Genomic DNA, 26548 nt, shown 5'->3' with positions numbered 1-26548 from the left:
CGGCGCGGCGCTCTCGTGACGACTCTGTGGCGGGAAAGCATGCTCCTGGAGACTCTGTGGCGGCGCGGCGCTCTCGTGAAGACTCTGTGGCGGCGCGGTGCTCTCGTGAAGACTCTGTGGCGGCGCGGCGCTCTCGTGAAGACTCTGTGGCGGGAAAGCACGCTCCTGGAGACACTGTGGCGGCGCGGCGCTCTCGTGAAGACTCTGTGGCGGGAAAGCACGCTCCTGGAGACACTGTGGCGGCGTGGCACGCCCACGGGAACCTCGGAACAGAGCGGCACGCCTGTAGAAGCTCTGTGACGGCATGGTGTGCTCGCCGACGCTCGGAGATGGTGTGGTGCGTCCACGAGAACCCCGGAACACAGCAGCACGCTGATAGAGACCCTGAGATGAAGCAGCCCTCTCATCAAAACATTGGGGCTGAGCTGCAGGCTCATGGGAGATCCGGCACGGAGCCGCGTGCTCTTGAGAACCTTGGAATGGAGCACCTTCCTCCTCAAGGGGACTGTAGTGGAGATCCACCACCTCTATCCCCAACTTCCCCAGAAGCAGCCCGCTGGATTCGGCGAGTGAGCCGAATTTGCCCCCTTTGGCGCTCCATAGTGAGCTGGCTTTGGCAAGAACTTCTCCAGACAGGAGGGAAATACAGAGGGCAATCTCGGCTCGTTCGGAAGGAAACCGGGAAATGTTAACAGCCACATACTCGCTGATGCCTTGCAGAAATCCGCCCAATTCGTCTTTTTTCCCCGAGTAACGAGCCGGTAATCCCCTCGCTATGAGTTCGAATGTCCCAAGCATAATCCATAAAGCCTTCGGCAATGAGTAATCCAAGTCGGAAGTGGAATTCGCATATACAGCCGGCGGTCGAGCAGCCACGCGATTGTCCAGCTTGACAATATAACGACCGACAGCCTGTGACTCAAGAACGTGAGTTTATGTAGTCTGATCTTTCATGAGCCACAGCTGTCGGTAATCTTGGGAAGCAGCGTGACTGCTATCGAGGGGGGCGTGGCAGGGTGGATCTCTGACAGCTACAGACGGGGGCGTGGCAGGGTGAATCCCTGACAGCTACAGAGGGGGGCGTGGCAGGGTGAATCCCTGACACAATAACTTATCTATTGTCTACTGTAGGTCTATATTGCTTTATGTAGCACCTTAGAGGAATGTCATTTAATTTCAGTGTGTATTCAGTGATCCTGCACTTTGACCTGAGCTTTGTACATCACTGAGATATGTGAAGAATTATACTTTCTCTGTGGGATCAACAAATTATTTTAAATACAACAAAAATATATATAGAATTTTATAAAAAAAAATAGAATTGTTATAAAAATTCACTTGAAATGTTTTAAGTTTAAATTTTATTTTTATTTTGTTTTATATATTTTTTACATTAGTTTTGTCAAGCAGGGATTCATTTAGCATAATATAGTAGCCTGTATGAGAGAAATACGTCTTTGGGATGTGCAGCTATTGGTGTTATAATGTAATAATGTAAGTGTAATGTAAATGTAAGTTGGCTGTACCATTCATAATTATATTTCTTTAAATACTTCTTGAAATTACAAACAAATTTTCTTCTTCCTTTTATTATTATTACTATTATTAATGTTATTATTCTCACTCTTATTATACTCTGTTATAATCGGTAGAGCTGAAACGGCAGAAGAATACAGAGGATGGAGCCACCAGGAAGGAGGAAAAGTGGAAGGCCAAGGAGGGGGTTTATGGATGTGGTGAGGGAAGACATGCATGTGGTTGTTTTAAAAGAGGCAGATGTAGAGGACAGAGTGATTTGGAGACCTCTCTGTGGTGACCCCTAATGGAAGTAGCCGAAAGAGGAAAGAAGAAGACGACTATACATGTTATAAGATGACCCTTGTTTTCATTGTCATATATATATATATATATATATATATATATATATATATATATATATATATATATATATATATATATATATATATATATATATATATATATATATATATATATATATATATATATATATATATATATAATATATATATTTATTTATTTATTTATTTATCAAGGGTGTTGCTAGACTATATGTCCCTGCTGTAATATAAAAAGCCCCTTTCCCACGCCTCGCCACTGCTTTACCACCTCGGCTGAATTTGATCAAGTAGAAATCGACATCAGAGAATTGGGATCTGCTCAGCACAGCCTGTTGCAGAGTGCTTTCTAAGTGTGTATCAGCCCTCCGGCGGTCTCTACTCCCCCAAACTCCCTCCCTCTCCATCAGTGCTGCTGTTTCTTTGGAGAGAAAAAGAGACGAGTTTCTCTTTACATTGCTCGTATACTCACATCGGGGATTTGGGAATCATCGGGACAGCAGGGCTTTTAAAAGGAAACAACAAGTTGAAGAAACCGAACTTAACTTGGTCAAGCACCGCTGGAGCTACAGTTGATATTGTGGTGTGGTCAGAAGTAAACTTTTCAGCCATCAACAGCACTATTTCTGGTTAACAATGAACTGTAAAACATTAAAACAATCCCAAACCTACTGTTATACATATATTTAAATTACTTTCTTTACCATTTACAGCATTTTAGCAGGCACCTTTATCAATAACAACTTACATTTACCTTATTTATATTACTGAGCAGCTATGAGGTGAAGGGCCTTGCTCAGGGGCCCAGTTGTGGAAGCTTGGTGTGGCTAGGACTTGAACCTCCAACCTTCTGATTAGTCATGAGGTTTGAAATCATGACCTATGGATCCGAAGTCCAATGCGTTAAACACCAATCTACCGCCTTACAGTTTACATTTATAGCATTTGATAGATGCCTTTATTCAGAGCGACTTACAGTTATCTCATTTTTACTGCTGAGCAGCTGTGTGATTAAGGGCCTTGCTCAGGGGCTCAGAGTGGCAACTGGGTGTGGCTTTGAATTTCAACCCATGTCCTTCGGATCCAAAGTCCAATGCCTTAACCACTCATGACCAATCTTTTATAAATATACATTTTTAAACTGTAAACCTTCAGTCCAACAGCAACAGACGGATTGTTCATGTGCAATTCACCAAGAAACTACAAAACAGATCTAAAATTCATTAACAAAAACACTTTTTGTCAACACTAATATATTTTTGTTTGAAAACGCATACTTTTTCTCTTCATTTTGGATTTCTGTCCACACTGAGATGGAGTTGTCTGTCAATGTAAATTTTTCGAAAACGCCCTCTTAAATAGATACATTTTTAGTCTTTGCTGCAATGTTTCAAAGAGCCGGAAAGTAAATAATGTTTCATGCTTTTCCAAAATGCATAGGAACCATGAAGAAGGACTGCCCCCCTGGTTTTCTCCTGGTAGTATAACACCAGGTACTTATACAGCTATTGGCAGACACTTAGGCACAAACCCTGGTGGAGGACCAAGTGGAGAGACTCTTTTGACTTATAAAGGAATCATATGGGGATTTTCATCACCTGGCCACATCCTAACCACTAGACCACTAGGGAACCCTAAGATAAAAATCCCTATATGATTCCTTTATAAGTCAAAAGAGTCTCTCCACTTGGTCCTCCACCAGGTCAGGGAACCAACCCCAGCCATTAGGGTTGCACAAGCCAGTGCACTCTTTGTGCCGGTCCCAAGCCCGGATAAATGGGGAGGGTTGTGTTAGGAAGGGCATCCAGCATAAAAACATGTGCCAAATCAAACATGCGGATCATGAATACGGATGATCCGCTGTGGCGACCCCTAATGGGAGTAAACCAGTAAGTATTGCAACTCCATTAATACATTTATAAAGACAAGCACAGGCTAAAAGATTATTGCTAATCTTTGTATTGTACCAGTTTGGAGTTAATTGAGTTGCAATACTTACTGGTTTACTTCATAAAAGAAGTTACAATAGCTCAGTGGTTATTTAAGACTCTAGGTTACTGATCAGAAGTTCAGGGGTTTAAGCACTGCAATCACCAAGCTACCACTCTTGGGGCCCTTGAGCAAGACCCTTAACCCTCTGTGCTCCAGGGGTGCGGTATCATGGCCGACCCTGGGATATGTGAAGAAGGAATTTCAATGTGCCGTAATGTATATGTGACAAGGAAAGTCAATTATTTCCTTACAGATGGTTTCTTCTCCTATCTGTTGTAGGATCCTGTAACCTTTTGAGCGAATTTGGAATATCAACATGATATTTGAGTGAAAAATGGAATCAGTAACCCCAGCTTCCTAACAATTCTGGGAAACATGAAAGAATTTCACTCCGATATAAAGTTTATTTCTTTTCTACTTTCTTTCTCACAGTAAGTATAAATTAAGTTGAACAAAATCTTTATATTCAAATTCAAATTTAAATTCCATTATGTTCTTTACATACACATTCATTTAGAGGACATAATGTAGAAATACATTATAAAAATAAAAAAAGAGTAAAGCATAAAGATAAAAATAAGGTTAAGAATTATATATATATATATATATATATATGTGTGTGTGTGTGTGTGTGTGTGTACTGTACATGTATATACAGTGTAAATACACATACATGAATTAAACAGAAAGGGAAGGGTATGTGTATGACAGATATTGAAAGAAGTACAGATTAAAGTGTCCCAGCAATTTTCATTAAAGTATCTGTGTCCTGGAAAAAAGTGACACTGTGCTGTTCCAGTCCAGAGATAAAGTGACATTTCCAATAGTGCAAATACCGAAATGCATATAAATGTGCAGAGAAGAAAAGTGAGACAGAAATAGAAGTCCCAGTACTACTTGCTAGGTGTTTCCTGGTTTAAACTCAGAAGTTTTGGAGACCTACTGTACATTATTGACACTGATTGCGGTTCACTGGATTGTTTCTAATTAGAAAAGAAAATAACACATTGATATTTACACAAATGCATCCTGCCTCCTCCTACGACTCCTACCAGACATTTGCAAGTAAATAAATGATGGAAACATGCACTGTATATAACATGCAAAATTATATATCATTACTAATATTCTCACACTGCAATCTAATGAAAAGAATTGTGTCTTTCGTATAGTCCACTAGTTTTTATTTCATTTGCAGTACTGATTAGAGTTATAATCAAAAGAAGCATCTACACTACAATAGTTTGTTATCTACAGTAGTGGGGAAGTGGTGGCTCCAGCGTTTAAGGTGCTAGGTTACTGATCGGAAGGTCGGGGGTTCAAGCCCCGGTATCGCCAAGCTGCCACTCTTGGGCCCTTGAGCAATGCCCTTAACCCTCTATGCTCCAAAGGTGCCGTATAATGGCCGACCCTCGCTCTGACCCCAGCTTCTAAGCGAGCTGGGATATGCGAAGAACAAATTTCACTGTGCTGTAACGTATATGGGACAAATAAAGTCTATTCTATTCTACAATATATAAAATAAAGGACAAATGGACACCTGACCATAAGAGTTTTTTGTGTTTTTTGAACATCCCATTCTACATTTACTCTTCTGGGAAGATGTTTCTCCAGATTTTGTGCTCATTCTGATACAATGGTGTTAGTTAAGTCAGTTACTGATGTAGGTGAGGTTCACCACATTCACACTCATTCCAAAGGTGTTCAAATGTGTTGGAGCTCTATAGAAGGAGATCTTCCATTCCAACCCATGTAAAGCAGATCTTCATGGAGTGAGGGATTGTCATGCCGGAACAGGTTTAAGTCTCCTAGTTGAAGTGAAGGAATATTTCATGCTCTTGCATCCAAGGACGTCCTATAACAATTGTGTGCCTCCTGCTTTGTGACAGCATTTTGGAGAAGAACCACATATGGCTGGAAAAATTAGGTGTCCCAGTACTTGTAGTGTATCTAAAAATAGTAACAGGGTTGTGTTTACAGGGTGCGTGCTGCATTAGGCATTTGTTTGCCTGGTTTCACCTTTACGACTGTCCTGACAGAACGCTTTCTCAGAAGACACCCGTGGGAACTGCTGGGCACTGCTTGTGTCCTGAACTCTTCGGTTTGCTGCGAAGCATCCAGATGGAGTGGAGCAAATCGTCAATCTGCTTGTAGTGTGGAAAAAAAATTGCATGAGTGCATCTCAAAGGTGTGTTAATTTGGGATTTTTGCTGAAGTCAGCTAAGCTAATTGGGTAAATTCTATACATTTCTGTATTCATAATGTATAATTGCTTATTGGATGCAGCTGCAACGGTTCGGGGATTAAATCCATGTGTGTTGCCTCTATTTGTATTTTGTTTTGAAAATGAAAAGGAAATACTGAAATGACAGTTACATTTATTTTTTTGCTCAAAATGTGAAATATACAAAATAAATAAATAAATAAATAAATATGCCTAATGTCTAGTTATTGGACAACTTTGAGTTATTTAGGTTTGTGGGACTCGTGAACAATCCGGATGTAAAATTTCGAATTAACCATTAGCGCAGAATCCATCCACTTTATATGGACACTGTGTGCTCTTCAAATGTAACAAGAAAGTAACAGGAAACAGATTTCTACTTATATTAGAAATAAGAATAACCTCTGTAATTCGCTTATTCAGCTTTTCGTCAACTTTGACCAGTTATCAAATAACCTGCTGCAGAAAAACACCACACAGCATGACGCTTCCACCATCATGCTTTTCTTTTGAAATGGGTTTGTGCAGGTGAGGTGTGGTGCCTGGACATAAAATTTAGAATTGAGGCCATTAGACCAGAGACTATTGTTTTACACAGTCTGAGAGTCTTTCAGGTGCCTGTTGGCAAACCCCAAGTGGGCTTTCAAAGGTTTTGCACAGACAAGACTCTTCCATCTAGCTGCAGTGAAGTTTGCGCTTGTGGATCTTTGTCTTACCTAAACACAAGATTTCCGGCGCTCTGGCAGAGTGACCATCGGGTTCTTGGTCACCTCTCTTATTAAGACCCTTATTCCCAGATTGCTCAGTTTGGCTGGGTGACAAACTATTAAAAGTGTCCTCTTTGTGCCACACTTCTTCAGTTTGAAAATTACAGAGGCCACTGTGCTCCTGGGAATCTGTAGTGAATTAGCAATTATTTTGTAGCCTTGAAACAATCCTGTAGGCAGTTCCTTTGACATTGTGGCTTGGGTGTTGCTCTGATATGCATTGCTCGGAGGCCTTTATAAATCATGTCCAATCAATAAACTTTCCACAGGTAGACTCCAGTCAAGGTGTTGAAACATCTCAGGAATGATCAAGAGAATTGGAAGGCACCTGACTAATAAGAACAGAGGCTCGTACAGTACATTACTAGTCACCTACTGTAGATCGGCACTTTAGTCTTCCTATGCCTCTGGTTGTTCCATGCCGTTTGTTGTCTCATGCTTTTGGATTAGCTCATACATAGCATACATAGCTCATACACTTTTTGTTCTTTGTGTATGTTTGTAGTTATTTTGTGTTTTGTTTATAGTGTTCCGATGGTGTAGGAAATAAAATTGCGCACTTGCATCCACCTTCGCTTCAATTACATGACACAGTGAGAGGGTAAATAAAAAAAGGATTTAATCAATAATTCAAAACACTGAAATGGGAAAATATTTTGCTCTGTTTGAAGAAGGAAAGAAAGAAAGAGAGACAGAAAAGCTAGAAAAAAAATAAAGGAGAAAAACTAGAGGAGAAATCATCTCAGGGCAATAAATAAAATCTGCAAAGATTACAAGTTTAATGTTGGAACCATCATAGAGAATAGATTTATTTAGGTTACTTAAAAAATATTAATATCGTCAATACTAATCTTTTTCAAATCATATTCATGCTTTGTGAGCTCTATAAAACATCTGTGTGGTGTGTGTGTGTGAATGTGTGTGTGTGTGATAATACTGAAAGTTAGAGTTCTTGCACTGGAGTAGAAATATTGATGTGATAATAAATAATAAGTGAATGTTTTTTGACCTGTTTGATGATTGTTTTAACGTGACTGACATGGTCACGTCTTTTTGGCGTGTCTTCTTCTCCTGTCCATCAACTCCTCCTGACTCAAAACGCATTCTGAGAAACTTCACAGGAATCAGAAACGACTTCAGCGTTTTCCCCAGGCTGGGTTTCATTCAAAGAGCTGAGTGTAGACACAAAGATGGAAGGCAGGTGTGTGGTGGTTGGCTCTTTCTTTTTTTTCCCCCCAAAAAAAATTGCCCCTCTTGAGGCAAAACTTTTAAGACAGATGTTAGTTCAGAGCAAGGGAAAAAAAAAAACTCTCCACATGAGGGAGTTCAAAATATAAAAAAAAAGGTGCCTGGTTTCATAAACCACTGGTGCAAAAAATCAACTTGCGGAATACAAAATCTTCTATCTTTCTCCTAGATTGTGTATATAGAATATTTCCTTATTTCCTTATTTTATTTTATTTATATTTATTTTTTAAGTTTAATCTAAAACAGTCTTGGGTAAAAAAATTTCCTACGGGATTAATAAAGTCTTGTTCTGTCTTGCCTTGTTTTGCATTGTCTTCACTACCATACATCATAAATATACATGCATATCATGCTTCCTTTTTGAGAAATAAATGCTCCTGGAAATGTGACATTCCGACATTTTTGGGGGTTTGGGCAGCTGTAGTATATCAGAATACTGATTTAGTGGCATGTCCAAGATAGTGGTACGTGCACAACGCGAGGCCCAGTGTCTCTTAGATTTTGCTATTTGATAGTATTTTCTCCAATAACTGCGTTTATTCACTCAGAATAGCCTTACACAAATTTCAAACATCCCGCAAACACTAATAGACATCAGCCACACCTTAGAGAAGGACTTTTAATGAACGTTAAACTTCCTCGGGAAATCACACAAACACCGTGGACCGCTGATCCAGCACGGCCGGCACTAAGACCCCAGCGCCGGTGCCGAGACAGTAAACAAAGGAGGGGAAAGCGAGGCGGCATTAGAGCTAGGCTAAGGCGAAACCTGCTTCAACTGTCTCTTTCAAGCATCTTTCTGCTAATATAAGGTCTCTTGCAAACAAAATGGATGAACTGCTTCTCCGGATAATATCACACATGCGGATTAAGGAACGTAATTTTAAGATTTTTACAAATCACGACCCAATTCCAACAGCGCAATTGAGCTCGGAGGTCGCAGTGTTTTCCAGAAGGACACAACAGCAGTGGACTCTGGCAAACGCACCAGTGGAATCATCGTTAATTTAGAGTTTTTGATGATTAAATTCAGGCCCTTCTATTAACGAGCGAATTCTCAGCCATTATTGTGACTGCAGTGTATATACTTCTGGACACAAACGCTTAGCTAGCTGTGGAAGAACTGCACGCAGCTATCAGCAAACAACAGTCTGCACATCCTGAAGGAGCTTCAATCATTGCTGGAGACTTCAACCACTCTATCCTAAGATCTGTACTAAAAAAACGTCACTATAATCAAGTCAAGTCAGGAAGCGTTTATTGTCAATTCAACCATATATAGCTGACGCATTACACAGTGAAATGAAACAACGTTCCTCCTAAACCCTGGTGCTACATACAACAACAATTACAGAAAACACAGGGCGAAGGACTAGTAAGTGTCCTCGCCATATATAGTGCATCGTGTGCAACCTGGTGCAAACAGTGCAAAGACAATGCAAGACAGTGTAAGACAAATACACAGAACTGCGGTCCGAATGCTTCGGAACTGCTTCCCTAATGGCAGGAGGGTGAAGAGTGTGTGTGTGACGGGTGTGTGTGAGGGGTGTGTGGGGTCCAATGCTGTTAGTGACCAGGTGAGGTTATCCGCCAAATGAACACCAGGGAATTTGGTGTTTTTGACAATCTCCATAGAGGATCCATCGATAATCAGTGGAGAATGGTCACTCTGTGCTCTCCTGAAGTCAACAACCATCTCTTTGGTTTTGTCGACATTCAGAGACAGGTTGTTTGCTCCACACCAGACTGTTAACCCGTTGCACCTCCTTTTTGTATGCTGACTCATCATTCTTGCTGATAAGACCCACCACGGTCGTGTCATCGGCTAACTTGATGACTGTGCATTACTGCACAGTCATAAGTCAGCAGAGTGAACAGTAGTGGGCCCCAGTGCTCAGTGTGGTGGTGCTGGATATGCTGTTTTCAATCCAGACTGACTGAGGTAAAGTCTTCCGCTCTACCAGAAGGGACAATATAGTGGATCATGTATATACAAACATACCTGAGGCATACATGGCCATTCCTTTTCCCCATCTGGGTCAGTCTGATCACCTTTCTTTGTTCCTGCTCCCCAAATACACATGCCATCCTAAAAATGATTATTGCTCATTTTGATCAAGGCATAGGACATTGCACCTCAATTGCTGACTCTTCTACTGCTTACAGTCCACTTTCACTCTCCACAACAGATGTCTATTAAGATCATGTGCTGGTCCACTGGCACAGGACTTAACTGACATTTTTAACCTGTCACAGGCCTACATGCCAGAAGACTACAACCATCATACAAGTGCACTCACCCCTATTGTTATGAAGTGCTTTGATAAACTGGTTTTGAATCACCTTACTGCAGACCTACCACCTTCACTGGACCCACACCCACGCATATTGTCCGAACAGGTCGACAGATCATGCAGTTTACACGGTTCTTTATTCAGCCCTCCTTGAACAACCCACCTTAATAAAAACAACAACTACACCAGAATGCTGTTCATTGACGTTAGTTCTGCGTTTAATACAGTCCTCCACTGTACTGATCACTAAGCTCAGTGACCTGGGTATCTGCACCTCCACATGCAGATGGATTCTGGGCAAACAGGTATCCTCAAAACCTTATTCTGAACCCTGGCATCCCACAGGGCTGTGTTCTGAGCCCACTACTCTACCTCCTGTTCACCTATGACTGTGCTCCTCCGCATAGCTCCAACAATCTTTATTACGTATGTAGATGACACCACCGTGGTCTGCCAAATCAGCAATGATGACAAATCAGCCTGCAGGGAAACGATCCAAAGCCTGACCGCGTACTTCTGTACAGCTGTGCATACAATATACATATCGCATATTGTAAATTTATATACCCCTCATTCTCACACATATTGTTCCTTACAGACATCTGCTCTACTATTTTATTTTTGTGTGCATATAGTTAGATGTGTGAAAACTAAGTAAGCTATCTATCCATTTTAAAATACTGAAAGAGAAAAATATATATCTTTAGAACTGAAATGAGGTCATTAAAGTTAGTTTTGAGTTCCTGGTTTAGTTATTTATTCCTAATTCATTTTGAAAGTATGAATTATACAGTATATCCACTGGCTCAGATCATCCTGGTTTTGACAGCTAGTATGAATCAAAGACCCTTGAAACATGGAATGTAATAATTCAACATTTTTGGTACAAGCAATGTTTAGTCTTTCGCAATGTAATTCAACTCTCACATAAATTTGCCAACTTGTAACAGTTGATGAAAATCTGGGACTAAAAAACACAATGTAGTAATGATAGAACATGAGTTGTGGTTGGGTTTATAGATTTCCAAGAGTTCATTTGGAGAAAATCTATTAAAAATGACTCTGGTTTGCATTTAGATTGAGTTTTATGTGAAATTGGATTGATATGGTGGAACAGTAAGGTCTGTATGAGGAGGGAAACACACACACACACACACGCACAAATAAAAAAAAAAAATTCTATCATTTCATCCTTTCTAATCGCCCTAGGCGTTATATAACACAACAACAGCAAAGTCCAACAAGGTCATGAAGTGACTGAAGTGACACTAAACCATGGTGTACTGTAATCATTCCCTTTCTCATTCTCACATGTGCCATGTTGATTTATGGTTTGGAGCTTTTCACTTATCAGAGCTCAAAACAAGGACACCAGGGTTCCTGTTGCACACTGGGGTCTGGAGTCTGAGGTCAGGTAGTCATACTTCAACAACATTGTGGAACATTGATCTGATTAAAAATATCCTCTTAGAGACATAAAATACTACCTTTTTAATATTTAAGTGATATTTACAATAAACGTTCTCCTAGTGACCAGAAATACAAAACAACTTTAAAAGGAAAGATCCAAAAAAAAGTGATATGAACCATACACCAGAACTATGATATTAAACAAAACACAGAAGTCAAACATCAAATCTAATAGTCAAGCGAAACAATAAAAGCATGTGAAAAACTAAAAAGACAGCAGAATATTGGTTCAGTTTTTAATCACGTGTGCTTTAGAGTTGTATTTTAGATGCTAAATAAGTAAACAAGTAACCAAATGTGACCTGGGAACTTAAAGGTCATTAGACATTAGATGAGATTAGACTCAACTTTATTGTCATTGCGCAAGGTGCTTGTACAGAGCAAATGAAATGCGGTTAACATCTAACCATAAGTGCAAAAGTGGCCTATTTACAATAAATACCAGTAAGATTAATATTGTATGAGGTCCATATACGGTATACAGGGATGAGGGTGATTAATGTACAAAAGGTGCAGTAAATAATAATATATGGTATAAATAGAACAATATACAAAAGAGAAAAGTGCGTAAATTAGCACAAACACAGCAAATCTGGAGAAATGCTGAGCCTAGCGATGTGTACGTGCTTCCATCTTGGTCGCGCAGATACAGAGGTACTAATGGCAGTTGGCCTTGGTGAAAGTACAGTGTCTGTCAAAAGTTTGGGGACACCAAGCCTTTAATGTTTTTTAAATACATCCTTTTTGCTTTTATGCAACAAAGTCTGTGTAAGGAAAATATTAGCGAGTGAAAGAAAGTTTTGCGGAGTCCAAATTAAACTTTTTGCCTCTAACAGAAGAGCTTGTATAATATGGACTACAGGAGAGAAGATGTAATCAGACTGACCTCCACCCCACAAGTCAAACATGGAGGTAGAAGCTAAATGGTTTGGGGTTGTTTTGTAGCAGGGAAGGTTGGAGATTTATTCCAGAAAGTGAAAGGAAACCTTAACCAACATGGCTCCCATTATATATTTCAACACCATGCAATTCCATCTGGACTGCAGCTCTTTGGAACAAACTTCGCTTTACAACAAGATGATGAGCCGAAGCATATGTCCAAGTTCTCTAATTGTTATTTAAAGAGTCATCTTGAGTGATTGAGTGAGTGGAATGACATGCTCAGTCACCACACCTAAATCCTATTGAACTGCTCTGGGACGAACTGAATCGTCAGAAAGAAACCTCCAACTCAAGTTTTTCAGCTGAATGTCCTGCCCAGATGCTGAAAGTGTATAAAGCTGTTAATTATTCTTAGAGGGTTTTGTATATTTATATATTTGTTTAGTCAAAGTAAATTTTCATGCAGTTAAATTGCATAGATTGTTTCATAAAACCATCTTTGTTCCAGTGATGCTGTATCATGTTTGACCCTACCTGCTCTCTTAGACTTGCACAGACTGGCTCTTAGCGAGTTTAAACACAACTGGCCTCACCATCAGCCAAGGTTTTGCAAAAGTGTTGCGGATGACTGTCAATGAAATAAAAAAAAAAAATGAAAATGCAGTGCTTGAATTGCTTCTCCTTGGCAGAAAAACTGGCCCATTTACTTATTACATTTCTATCTTTTTCCATAATTCATTCTTTTTGGTTTATACAGGTTTCAGTAACAAATACTACCTTTTGGCATCAGGAAGACCTTCAAGTCTCTGGTCTGGTTTCTGCTTAGGAGTTTTTAAAGCCTTTAAAGACTTAGCACTACCCAATCTTCTTCTTCTTCTTCTTCCTCTTCTAATTATCATTAATATTTTATTTAAGAAAGTGGTCGGTGGAGGTGGTAACTTAGTGTGTAAGACTTTGGATCTGAAGGACTTGAGTTCAAAGTCACACCACTCCCAGTCCCAGCTACACCAAGCTGCCCTTTCTAGGGCCCCAGAGCAAGGCCCTTATACCCCATAGCTGCTCAGTTATGAATGAGATAAATGTATGTCACTCTGGATAAGAGCATCTTTTAAATGCAATATAAATGTAAGCAAGCCACTTAACTCTGGTGGCTTAAGGGATGCCAAGACACAAGTTTCCTCACAATGTACTGAATGCATAAAATTGTATTATTATTATTATTATTATTATTATTATTATTATTATTATTATTATTATTATTATAAGAACCATGGCAGGCAGTCTTAATTCCAAGCTGAACTTCTGCCCCATACAAATTATAAGATTTAACATCCCTAACCATCTGCATTTACATACTTGACCCCTAGAAATAAATCACCAGCTAAGGACGACTGATGATCTGGAAAATCAGGAACATTTCTGAACACAAGTGTGCCACCAGCAACTGGGTCATGTATGCCCTTAGGTTGAAATTGTTCTACAAACTGTGTTTTATTGCCTACAACCTGTGCATGGCTTTGTTCAGAGGCTCTTGACCTTTCTACAGAGATCTCTGAACAATCTCCTACCCTGAAGCAGTACATGGCGATTATTACAGGTAATAATTGACGTAGGCTAATTATTGCCTTTCCAAAGGAGGAGAGATGGCAATCTCCTATGAGCTCTGGTGATTTGAATATCAATGTTTTACTGTTTTGATTTGGTATAATAAAAAAGATTGTACTTTTGTAATTTTGAGTTTTAAGAAACACTAGAATATTAAATAAACAATGTAAAGATGGTGTCACTTCTGTTCAGTGCAATTTCTAAAGCAAATATCTTGTATAAATTGTGATATTTGAGACAGTCCTTCCAGTCCTTTTCTGGTTTCTGATCTACAGTACTCCTTATCAAAAGGAAGAACATGTTTCCTTTAGTTAAAAACTAGTGGTATAATATATAAAATGTACATTTTATACCTTTGACTAGAAATTACATTTACATTTGTGGCATTTAGCAGATGCCATTGTCCAGAGTGACGTACAAAAGTGCTTTGAGTCTCCAGCAATTAATAAAACTACACTGGTATGCTAGATTACAAACTTAAAATAAAACAGACTACAACTCGTGATTTTTAGAAAAGCAGATTAGAAAAGTGCTTGTTTAAGTCTTTCAGGAAGGGGAAGGTCTTCAACCGTTGCTTGAAGATAGTTGAGCAGTCCTGGAGGATCTCAAACAGCGTAGTGCAGTGCAAGATGTAATGAGATCACTGAGGTAAGATGGTGCCGGTTCATTTTTGGCCTTGTAGGCAAGCATCAGTGTTTTGAATCTGATATGTGCAGCTATTGGAAGCCAGTGAAAGGAGCGCAGCAGTGGGGTGGTGTGGGAGAACTTGGGCAGATTAAACACGTCAACATGTTTTGAATCATTTGCAGTGGACGAATAGCGTTCAGAGAAAGAACTGCCAGCAGAGAGTTGCAGTAGTCTAATCTTGAAATGACAAGAGACTGAACAAGCACCTGGGCAGCCTGTGTGGACAAAAATGGTCAAATCCTTTCGATGTTGTAGAGAAGAAATCAACAAGAATGAGCCACATTAGCAACATTTGAGGAGAAGGAGAGTTGATTGTTCACGCCAAGGTTAGTTACTCCTACTTGGATAGTTACTCCAAGGTTGCAATCAGTGGCTGAAGGGGAGAGTAGAGAGTCATGAAGAGATATTCAGAGATCTTGACCTGGAGATCAATATCCTGGAATAACCAGCAGTTCTGTTTTGCTGGGGTTGAGCTTTAATTAATGAGCACACCTCTATGAAGATATGTCCGTCAAGCATGCCAAGATCCGACTGGAAGCTGTGGTTTCTGAGAAAGGGAAAGAAAAGATGAGTTGAGTGTCATCAGCATAGCAGTAGTAAGAAAACCCATGTAAGAATATGACTTTACCAATAGAGTGGGTATAGAGGGAGAAAAGGAGGGGACCAAGTACTGAGCCTTGGGGCACACCAGTGTTGAGTCTGCGAGGGGCAGATGTGGAGAGAAGTGATACCGATCTGTAGTTGTTGATATCTGATGGATCCAGAGCAGATTTCTTCAAGATAGGAATGACCCTTGCTTGCTTGAATGTAGTTGGCACATTGCCAAATGTCAAGGACCCGTTGATGATTGTGGAAATGAAAGGCAGGAGATCTTGTGGGATGGTCTAAAGTGTAGTTGAAGGGATTGGATCCAAAGGGCAGGTGGTGGGATTGCAAGATTGAATGACTTGCAGTATTTCATCTTCTGTCATGGTTGAGAAGTTTGACAACAAAAGGGGTGTGAAATTCCTGGCTGTGTTGTGTAGTCATTGTTGGGGAGGAAGTGAAGGTCTGGCAGATGTCTTTAAAATTCTTATCATAGAAGGAGTCAAAGTCGTCAGCAATTAGGGAGGATGAGCAGGTGGAGCAGGGGGGTCGAGTAGTGAAGAGAAGATGTTGTGAAGCTTATGTGGATTTTTGCAGGGGCCTTGATCTTTTCCTTGTTGAAGGCAGTATTTGCTGAAGTCACATCCAAAGATAATTTGGTCATAAGTGCATGGTAAGATGTGAGGTCTGCATCTTACCATACAAGAATGGGGATGGGGTGTAATGGGTAATAAGACTTTGTGGCAGCGGGGATATGGATGTGGATGAGCACTGGGTTTGTTAATGGAGGTTGTACCTAGAGGAAATAATTGGTAAAGATCACACTCCTATGCTTTTTTTCCTAACAAGAGTTCTACAGCCTAACCCTTCACTGACAAGCCAGTTCTCGATCATGGCCTCAATGACAGTCACTATATATTAATTTTTTTTTACAGGGCCTTGGTCACACCTAAAACATCAAAAAAGGAAACATTAGCCAAAGCAAAACATATTAGTTAAATCCACAACCAAATCATATATATAGTTACTCCGTTGGTTTATTTATTAAGAAATCAAATCTATTGCAGTTCTTAGAATTCTAATGGATTTTAGTTCAAGCTTTAACCCAAAGTTCGAGGACTTCGGCTGATCTACTAAATTGCTCTAATTAATAATAAAATAAAATAAAAAATCGTTTTCTTTCTCTCCCTCCTGTTATAGCTCTTATGTGTTTATGATAGTGCTTTAATGTTATTTTCCCCGTAAGACGGCACTGAAGGGGTATTACACATTTCCTCTGGTGTAAAATGCGAACCGAATTCATTTGCTGTAAGCCAGAGTAGAGGCTTTGATGATGAAAGTCAGCAATGATGGTGTTTTAGAAGTGAAATGTATTAAACTGGATCTAAAGAAACTAAAACTAATACGTCACGATTAGACTGTAATTAGAGGGTTGAATATAAATCTCACTACATCAAAAACCTAAAGTGTTACATTATCAATCGTTTTGGACACTTCCCCATAACTGTGTATATATGTGTTTTTGAGCACATCCCATTCCACCTTTAGTCTCTATTTGCTGTTGTAATAACCTCCATTCTTTTTATCAAGGTGTTCCAATAGATTTTATGGAGATTTTTTGTTCATTTAGCTACAAGGGTGTTACTAATGTCAGGTACTGATGTAGGTGAGATGAGGAGGCCTGAGGTGCAGTCAGCATTCCAATACATCACAGAAGTGTTCAATAGGATTTGGAGCTCTATAGTAGAAGAGCTTTTACTCCAAACTATTCATTGAGCTGGATGTGCACAGTGCAACTATTATGCTGGGACAGGGTTTGAGTCTCTTACTTCAAGTGAAGGGAGAGTTTATCTGCTTTAACCTCTTGGTAGCAGAATGGAGATAAACCACATGGCTGGAATACTCATGTGTCCCAATACACCCAGCCATTAGGGTTGCACAAGCCAGTGCACTCAAGGTCCCAAGCCAGAATGAATGGGGAGGGTTGCGCTAGGAAGGGCATGCAAAATAAAACAAATTTAGATCAGGAATCAGAATTTCATACCGGATCGGTCAAGGCCCGGGTTAACAACGACCGCCACAGGTATCGTTAGCCAACAGGGTACCAGTGGAAATTGGGCTACTGTTGGCCGAAGGAGGAGAAGGAGAGGAGAAAGACGTCTACAAAGACAGCAGGGAAAGGAGAAGTGTAGGAGAGTGGAGGTTAGGGTGGGTACTTTAAATGTTGGTACTGTGACATCGGCATCACGTCCCGTTCACAAAACCAGGCAAGTGCTCCGCACACAACCGCCAACCAAGCGAGTCCATACCAAATTCTACCTGTTCAAATCTAGTGATCGTCATTGTAAATGACTATCAGGTGTGACCATTGATTGGTTGGAATGAAAACCTGCACCCACACTGGCCCTTTCTGGAAAAGATTGGAGACCCCTGGTTTAAACTGTTCTATCATGGTGTGGATGGAAAGAGAAATGGTGTAGGGGTGATTCTGAAGGAAAAGTTTAGTAAGAGTGTAATGGAGGGGAAGAAAGTTTCTGATAGGGTGATGAACATGAAGCTGGAAGCTGAAGGAGTGATGATAAATGTCATCAGTGCTTATGCTTCACAAGTCAGCTGTGAGATGGAGGAGACAGAAAAATTCTGGAGTGAGTTAGATGGAGTGGTATATGGTGTACCTAGGAATGAAAGATTGTTAATTGAGGCAGACTTTAATGGGCATGTAAGTGAAGGGGACGGAGGTGATGAGGAGGTTATGGGTAAGTATGGCCTTTAGGAGAGGAATGTGAAAGGGCAGCTGGTGGTAAATTTTGCTAAAATGATGGAAATGGCAGTGGTAAGTAATTATTTTGAGAAGAAGGAGGATCATAGAGTGACATATAAGAGTGGAGGAAGGTGCACACAGGTGGACTATGCTCTATGTAGAAGATGCAACCTGAAGGAGATTGGAGACTTTAAGGTGTTGACAGGGAACAGTGTAGCTAGACAGCATCGGATGGTGGTCTGTAGGATGGTTTTGGAGGTGAAGAATAAGAGTGAGGATTGAAAGAAGAATAAAATGATGGTAACTGAAGGAGGAAGACTGTAGTGTGAGATTCAGGGAAGAGACATCATGGTGGAGTGAAAAAGTGCAGGAAAGCATAATGAGAAAGAGGTCGGAGAAACAGAATTAGGATCAACAGAGAGCTGAGAAAAGTAGGCAGGAGTACAAGGAGATGTGGCAGCAGGTAAAGAGGGATGTGGCAAATGCAAGGAAAATCATATAATGAGCTGTATGAGAACTTGTACACATTTACAAAGGAGAAAAGGATTTGTACCGATTGGCCAGACAGAGGGACCGAGCTGGGAAGGCTGTGCTGCATGCTTGAGCAATAAAGGATGGAGATGGAAATGTGGTGAGTAGTGAGGAGAGTGTGTTGAGAAGATGAAGGGAGAATTTTAAAAAGCGGATGATCAAGTAAAATGACAGAGAGAGAATGTTGGGTGGTGTGGAGTTGGTGAAGCAGGAAGTGGATAGGATTAGTAGGGAGGAAGTGAGAGCAGCAATTATGTGAATGAAGAGTGAAAAGTCGGTTGGACCAGATGACATACCAGTAGAAGCGTGGATTTGTTTAGGAGAGATGGCAGTGAAGTTTTTAACAGATTCTGAAAGGTGAGAAGATGCCTGGGGAATGGAGAAGGAGTGTGCTGGTACCAATCTTTAAGAATAAGGGAGATGTGCAGACCTGCAGTAACTACAGGGGATTTAAATTGATCAGTCACACCATGAAGTTATGGGAAAGAGTAGTGGTAGTCAGTCTGAGAGAAGAGGTGACCATCTGTGAGCAGCAGTATGGTTTTATGCTGAGGAAGAGCACCACAGATGCGTTATTTGCTTTGAGAATGTTGATAGAGAAGTATAGAGAAGGTCAGAAGGAGTTGCATTGTGTATTTGTGGATTTAGAGAAAGCGTACGACAGGGTGGAGAGAGGAGTTGTGGTATTGTATGAGGAAGTCAGGTGTGTCAGAGAAGTATGTAAGGGTGGTGCAGGACATGTATGAGGACAGCAGTGAAGTGTGCACTAGGAACGACAGACTGGTTCAAGGTAGAGGTGAAACTGCATCAAGGCTCGGTTCTGATACCTTCCCTGTTTGCAGTGGTGATGGACAGCTTGATGTACGAGGTCAGACAGGAGTCTCCGTAGACTATGATGTTTGCGGATAATATTTTGCTTTGTGGTGAAATTAAGGAGCAGGTTAAGAAGAGAGAATATAAATTCCCTGACCCTGTGAACATGGGGGAAATAAGGAGTGCAGTGTTAGTAACATTGGGGATAATAGTTTGAGTAAAACAATATATATCTTTTAGTTTTTTTCCCAGAGTACAAATATTCACATCTAATTGTCACATTATGAAACCGTTATTAGGGTTCTTTAGTTTTTGGCTTGAAAGATGTCAAAGGGAGTAGAGATGATGTCTTGCTGTGCGCACATGTGCAGAGGAAACGCGAGTTCTCCAGTTTCTCTCTCGTCGCCTGCCATCTGCACGCCACTGCTTAATTACATCCTCAACCTGGGGAGATTAGCGGCGCTAAACTGATGAGGATGATTTTGAACCCAGAAGAGGAGCAGATTTGTGCCTGGGGGGAAATGTACACACAAACTCATTTACCAAAGCAAATAAACGACGAAGTCCATGAGAACACAAGATACACTTTTGGCGAATCAGATGGTTTGTAAACCTGATTACCGTTCTGCTGAAGCCTCTGTAAAGTCATGTCAGAGTTAATAGTAATAATAATAATAATAGTATCAGTATTTTAAAATCATTTCTGTGAATCGGACCCCTAGCGAATAATTTACTCCTTTTTTTATTATTACACATTAGCTAATATAACAATCAGTCAGTCTATACAGTTCCTTTATGGTGCAGAAATCTACTTTATATGCAAGTTTTGTGGACACCTGACCATAAGATTGCTTTTTGAACATGGCATTCCACATTTAGTCCCTGTTTACTCGTATAATAAACTCCACTCTTCTGGGAAGATGTTCCTCTAAATTCTGTGAAGATTTGTGTCATATTCATTCAGCAACAAGTGTGTTACTATTCCACCTCTTGTAAAGCATGTCTTCATGGAGCTGGATGTTTTCACAGGAGCATTGTCATGCTGGAACAGGTTTGCGTCCCCTAGTTTAAATGAATTAAAAATGTCATGCTTCTGCATAGACGCCCTATAAAATCGTGTGCCTCCAACTTCAGAAAAGAACCACGTATGGCTGTAAAAGTGAGGTTGTAAATATTGTGTATTTACTTATAAACTATATCAGTGTTTATCACAGAGCACAATCTACACACTCTGGAGATCCTGGAGTACCTAGTAAATATGTGAATCTTTGTATAGACAGTCATTGAATTTGGGGTTGAACACAAAACCATGGAGTTGTAGGAAAAAAAAATATCGGTATAATACATTTTATGATGTTATATGTATGATATATATATAAAAAAAAAATATTTCAGCATTTTGTATTATTTTATTTGATAGAAATTTAAAAGCATCATTAAAAATCACATTATAAGTGCTTAACAAAGAAACAAAAACATTAGAAGGGAATCAAAGGGTTAATAAAAATCACATTATATAAATTATGAAATAAAGATATTATGTTCTAATAAAGAAATTGGTTTAAATAAACCAAACTTAAACTGAATTAAATAAAAAAAATTACAGTAATTAAATACTTTTTACTTAAGGCTCAACAATTGTTTAATCTCAAATTAAAATCAGGCAACTTATTTACACATTATAAGCATTTTAGATATTTTTATATGGCATTCCGATCGCTTTCTAATATATTTGCATTTGTGTTAATGTTAATACAATGGAACGATTTTTACTCTGATGGGAAAATCAGGAACCCAGAGAAGGTGCTGACGCTGTTGTAGCTGTCAAAAATGTGCAGACTGCTCCAGAGCCCGATGTACACTTCATCTCCCTTTTCCAGCATGAGCACGGCCCTGTTTGCGCCATTCACATCTTTGTGGTTACTGTTGTAATCGTAGATAGCCACTATTTGCTCGCCATTTTTGCGCAGGTGCACGCCCATGCTTGATTCTCCGTTTGCGAAAGCCGTGAAGCTAAAATTGTACACGCCTTTCACAGGAGCGGTAAACTTTCCTGCATAAAGAAAGAAAATCTTTAAATTAGAAATCAGACACTGGTAGTATATTGATAATGCGCGTATATACAGTATTTGAACAAACGTTTGTTACAACCGACTATAAGATTAGTATGTGTGTTATGATCATTTAATTCCACAATTAGTCCCTATTATATGTTTTAATAACCTCTATAATATAAATATTATGTGCAGAGGAGGGACATGGGGTATATCGGTAGGAGAATGCTGAGGATGGAGCCACCAGGAAGGAGGAAAAGAGGAAGGCCAAGGCAACCAAGACATGCAGGTGGTTGAGGTAAAAGAGGCAGATGTAGAGAACAGGGGGGTATGGAGACGGATGATCCGCTGTGGCGCCCCCTAATGGGAGAAGCCGAAAGAAGAAGAAGAAACAAATTTGTAGTATTGGGACACCTTACTTTTCCAGCCATACTGCATGTACTTATTAGTACTTATTATCAAATAAAAATCAGACACAGCTTATAAATGTATTTAGATTTGCTGTTATTAGACAGCTTAAGATACAAACTTACACTATATGGACAGAAGTATTGCAACACCTGATTTTTCAAACCATAATTGGTTCTTCCGCAAGCTGTTGTCACAAAGTTGGAGGCGCACAATTGTATTGGACGCCTTTGGATGCAATAGCATGAGATTTTCTCTTCACTTGAACTAAAAGACCCAAACCTGTCCCCGCATGACAATGCTCCTATGCACAAATCCAGATCAGTGAAAATAAAGTTTTTATGGGTTGAAGTGGAAGATCGTGAGTGGTCTTGCTTTGACCCCAACCTGATTCACCTGTGGGATGAATGTGAATGCTGACTGCTCCCCAGGCCCCCTTACCTCACCTACATCAGTACCTAAATTTACTAACACGCTTGTAGCAGAACAAATCTCTAGAAAAATCGCATGTAAAATCTTTTATCATAAGTGTAAATGGGCAATAAAGTTGGAATGGGATGTTCAAAAAGCACATACCAATCTTACAGTTGCATGGCCACAAACCTTTGTGGTAGCTCAGTGGTTAGGGTGTTAGTTTAAATCCTAGCACCACCAAGCTGCCAAATGTTTGTGTCAGAGACAATAAATGGGATATAGTTGCTATGGCTATTTTGTTGTAACTGACTGAATGATCTTAAGTGTACAGTACCAGTAGTGCTACTGTAGGCACCGCCGACGTTCGTGAAAACTTTCTGAAACTTCAGAATTTTCTCGGTTGAATATCCTCCCAGGGTCTGACCGCCGTGGCCTATAAGTGAAGCTGAGAAGGCAACCGTAGGTTTATCTGTAAAACAAATAAAGCAAATCAGACAAAAATATTAGCAAATTATTGACTTATTTCAAAGTTATACAATATTTTCGGTGTTGACAAAAAGCTGGACTAGATTATCAACACAGGGGTTGTGTACAGGAAAGGGATGAGCAAACATTACTTGCAGAGGAAGCCCAGATGTTTGCAGTAAGAGCTTAGAGGTCTTTCACCAGTCTGTGGTAACCAATGGCAAGTTGCAGAAAATCATATAATCTGATTAAGAAGACCATCTTATTTTTGCAGTGCTTACTGGATCATTTTGAAATTCTGGTGGAATCGAGGACAAGTAATAAACAGTATCACCTTCATGACCTACTGATGAAACAACAGAACTCATTTAGCTGAAGATTCATTCAGCTCATAGTAGAAACAAGTTGCACAGGAAGGTGATTGTACTTCCTATAACTGTAACTTTGTATGCTAACTTTGAATTTCACTCTGGAATAAAAAATCTATTCGTTCATCTATCCTCCAATCCATTAATCCATCTATCACCAATCAAAACGATCCATCCATCCATATATCTACCTAGACTATATGAACAAAACTATCTTCCCCAATATGTTTCCACAAAGTTGGAGCCACACAATTGCATCAGAATTCTTCGGATGTGGTTGCATTAAATCTTCACTCTAACTCTAAATTTAAACCTGTTCCAGCATGATAATGTCCCTGGGCACAAAGCCAGCTCCTTAAAGATATAGTTTGCATGGTTTGGAGTGGAAGATCTTGTGTGGCCTGCTATAGAGCTCTGACCTCAACCCTACTGAACACTATTTACTGTAACCTTTGGGATGAATGTGAATGCTGATTGCACCCCCAGGCTTCCTCAACTCACTTTCATCACTACCTGACTTTACTAACACCCTTGTGGCTGAATGAGCACAAATCTCTACAAGCACACTCCAACTTGAAGTGGAACATCTTTTTCAGAAGGGCGGAGGTTTTTATAACAGCAAATAGGGACTGAATGGGAAGTGGGATGGTTAAAAATCACATACTAAACTGTCAGCAAGCAGAACATTTAGAGAGGAATAAATGATGAAGAAACTCCTGACTCGAACTCATCACAACACTTGTGTCTTTATTTGTGCAATATTTTTTGATGTTGTTGAAAAGAAGGTTTTGGGCTCATGATCATTTGAATAGAAATCAATTGTCCAGAGCGACGTACAAAAGTGTTTTGAGTCTCTAGTAATGAATAAATCTACACTGGTACACCAGATCAAAAACTTAATATAAATATAACCCTAGAATTCTACAAACTTGGAAAGTGCTAATTTAATTTAGTTGTTTCAGGAAGAAGTAGGTCTTCAGTCGTCACTTGAAGATAGTCAGGGACTCCGCTGTACGGACATCTAGGGAAAGACCACCTTGGTGCCAGAACGTCTCTAGGTTAAGACCGTAACCATAGTTCCCCGAGGGAACGAGACGCTGCGTCGAAACGCTATGGGGCGTTCCCATAGCGTTTCGACGCAGCTCGAGTTCCTGAAGGGGAACAGAGAAGAGCCTTGAAGTTTACTTACCTCTCATTCTAAAAGAAGGTGGTACCAGTTTCTATCAATAGATCAGTGTGCTGGGAGGATTTGAGTCTTCAAGCAAAGAGTCTTGTGATAGAAATAATGATAAAAACATTTAAAGACATAATAAATCATAGTACTTTGACTGCTTAAGCACATTTGAGGGCAAATACTTCTACTCAAATGAAAGTTTAAAGGGACACTTTTACTGGAGTCATATGTTACCTACTGTATCTCTACTTTAACTCAAGTACATCGTTTGTGTACTTCGTCCACCACTGGTTAATCTGTCTCTGCTTTTACCTGCTAGCTGTTTCTGAAGAGCCTCCAGCTTCACCTTCTGTTCTGCCACTGTGGATTTCAACTCATTAAGCTGATACCGAATTTCAGCAATGCATGAGCATCCTGTAAGATAGCAAGCAGACAGAAACATCATAAAAAAAAAAAAAAAAACACTGTCCACTCAGATTCAGCTCTAGTTAATGAATAACTGCATTACATAAGAAGGATCTGGTCACCTTGGTTAAAGTATATGCTGAAAATTGGTGAACATTTAGATTCTTATGAGCATGCATTTTCAGATATAGAGCTCATAACACTGTTAGATGTGCATTATAAATACAATTTAATAACGTCATCCTGTCAATCTGTTTTCTTTATTCGTGTAGCTCGTGTGCTATTTTGAATTGCAATGCTACTGTTTTGAACGTAAGTGTGGGTTTAATAGGAACGGTTTAATAGGACACAAATTTCTGCTAGTGCTTTGCTATTATTATTTTCATTGGTATGCTTAGCTATAATTTAACTATTGTCAAAAGTATTGAGATGCCTGACTTTTACAGCCATATGTGGTTCATTCTCAAACTTTTACCATAAATCCTGAGGCACAAAGTGCAATTTTTCCCTTCAATTGACCTAGGAGACCCAAAACAGTTTCAGCATGATAATTCCCCTGTGCACAAAGCCAGCTCCATGAAGATATGCTATACATGGGTTGCAGTGGAAGATCTACTGCTATAGAGCTCCATCCTATTGAACACCTTTGGGATGAATGTGAATAGTGACTGTACCCCAGACCTTGTGGCTGAATGAGCACACTCCAAAGTCTAGTGGAACATCAACATCTTACCCACTGAGCAACCATTAATCAGAATAAATATTTACTCATAGTTTTAAAGCTGCTTTCTATCTGCTTCATTTTTTTTTCCTACTTACCATTTCCTTGTCCTTGGTTCTTTAGCTCTTCCAAAAGAGCTTTCTGGTCCTTCAAAATAGATTTGACTTCATGGAGCTCGATGAGAAAATCAATACCCTGTACCACAGTACACTGGTAAAGAAAGAATGCAAGGAAAACCAGTGCTCTCATTCTGAGTAATAAACGTCTTCAGAGTGTTCCAGGATTTTATACCAAGATCAAACCTTTTGTGCTTTACGTTGTGACTAATGTAATCTATGTGAATTTCGGGAAGCATTTATTAGGAGTTTTTTTTTCTTGCGGTGATTATTAACCGCAATTTATTGACTTGTTTTCAAGTTCAGTGAAATCAGTTCGGAAGAATGTTCTCCCCAGATAAGAATGAGGTTATATGTGGAAATCATTTATTTGCTCTATATCGCAACAACCTGAAGAAAAGGCTTCAGGTCAGGTCATAGCTGACTGAGCTTTCTTTTGGCTGATAAACAACTTTTTAAGGAGCATAGGTTTAAAGGGAAACAAATTAATAGTTAATAGACTTTAAACATGTCCCTGTTTCAGATAAATTATGTTAAACATTAATAAACCTAAACAAAACTTTTAATCAAACAAAGACATTCACATCAAAAATATTTGCATTACTCTGAAAATGACATGTTCTGAAGAAAATCTACACTTTCTAAAGATCATAGGAAAAACACGAGGTCTCATTATTTATTCTTTATTTTTTACTTCAAGGTCAAGGT

The 26548-nt window shown here is 39.6% G+C and overlaps 1 protein-coding gene across 1 annotated transcript; it reads right to left on the bottom strand.

The window, feature by feature from the left end:
• Positions 1-20900: 20900 nt before the first annotated feature.
• On the bottom strand, positions 20901-26056 carry LOC310723380 (complement C1q tumor necrosis factor-related protein 3-like). Its single transcript, XM_083536323.1, has 4 exons — positions 25823-26056; positions 24911-25012; positions 22926-23060; positions 20901-21768 (listed from the first exon to the last, which is right to left on the bottom strand). Exons 1-4 carry the CDS (start codon positions 25971-25973, stop codon positions 21485-21487), a joined length of 672 nt encoding a protein of 223 aa, XP_083392449.1. The 5' UTR covers positions 25974-26056; the 3' UTR covers positions 20901-21484.
• Positions 26057-26548: the final 492 nt, after the last annotated feature.

Source organism: Silurus aristotelis (assembly GCF_946808225.1).
Source record: "Silurus aristotelis genome assembly, chromosome: 3".
Classification (NCBI taxonomy): domain Eukaryota; kingdom Metazoa; phylum Chordata; class Actinopteri; order Siluriformes; family Siluridae; genus Silurus; species Silurus aristotelis.
The sequence above is the reverse complement of the archived record's forward strand: the minus strand, read 5'-3'. Positions and strand labels throughout refer to the sequence as shown.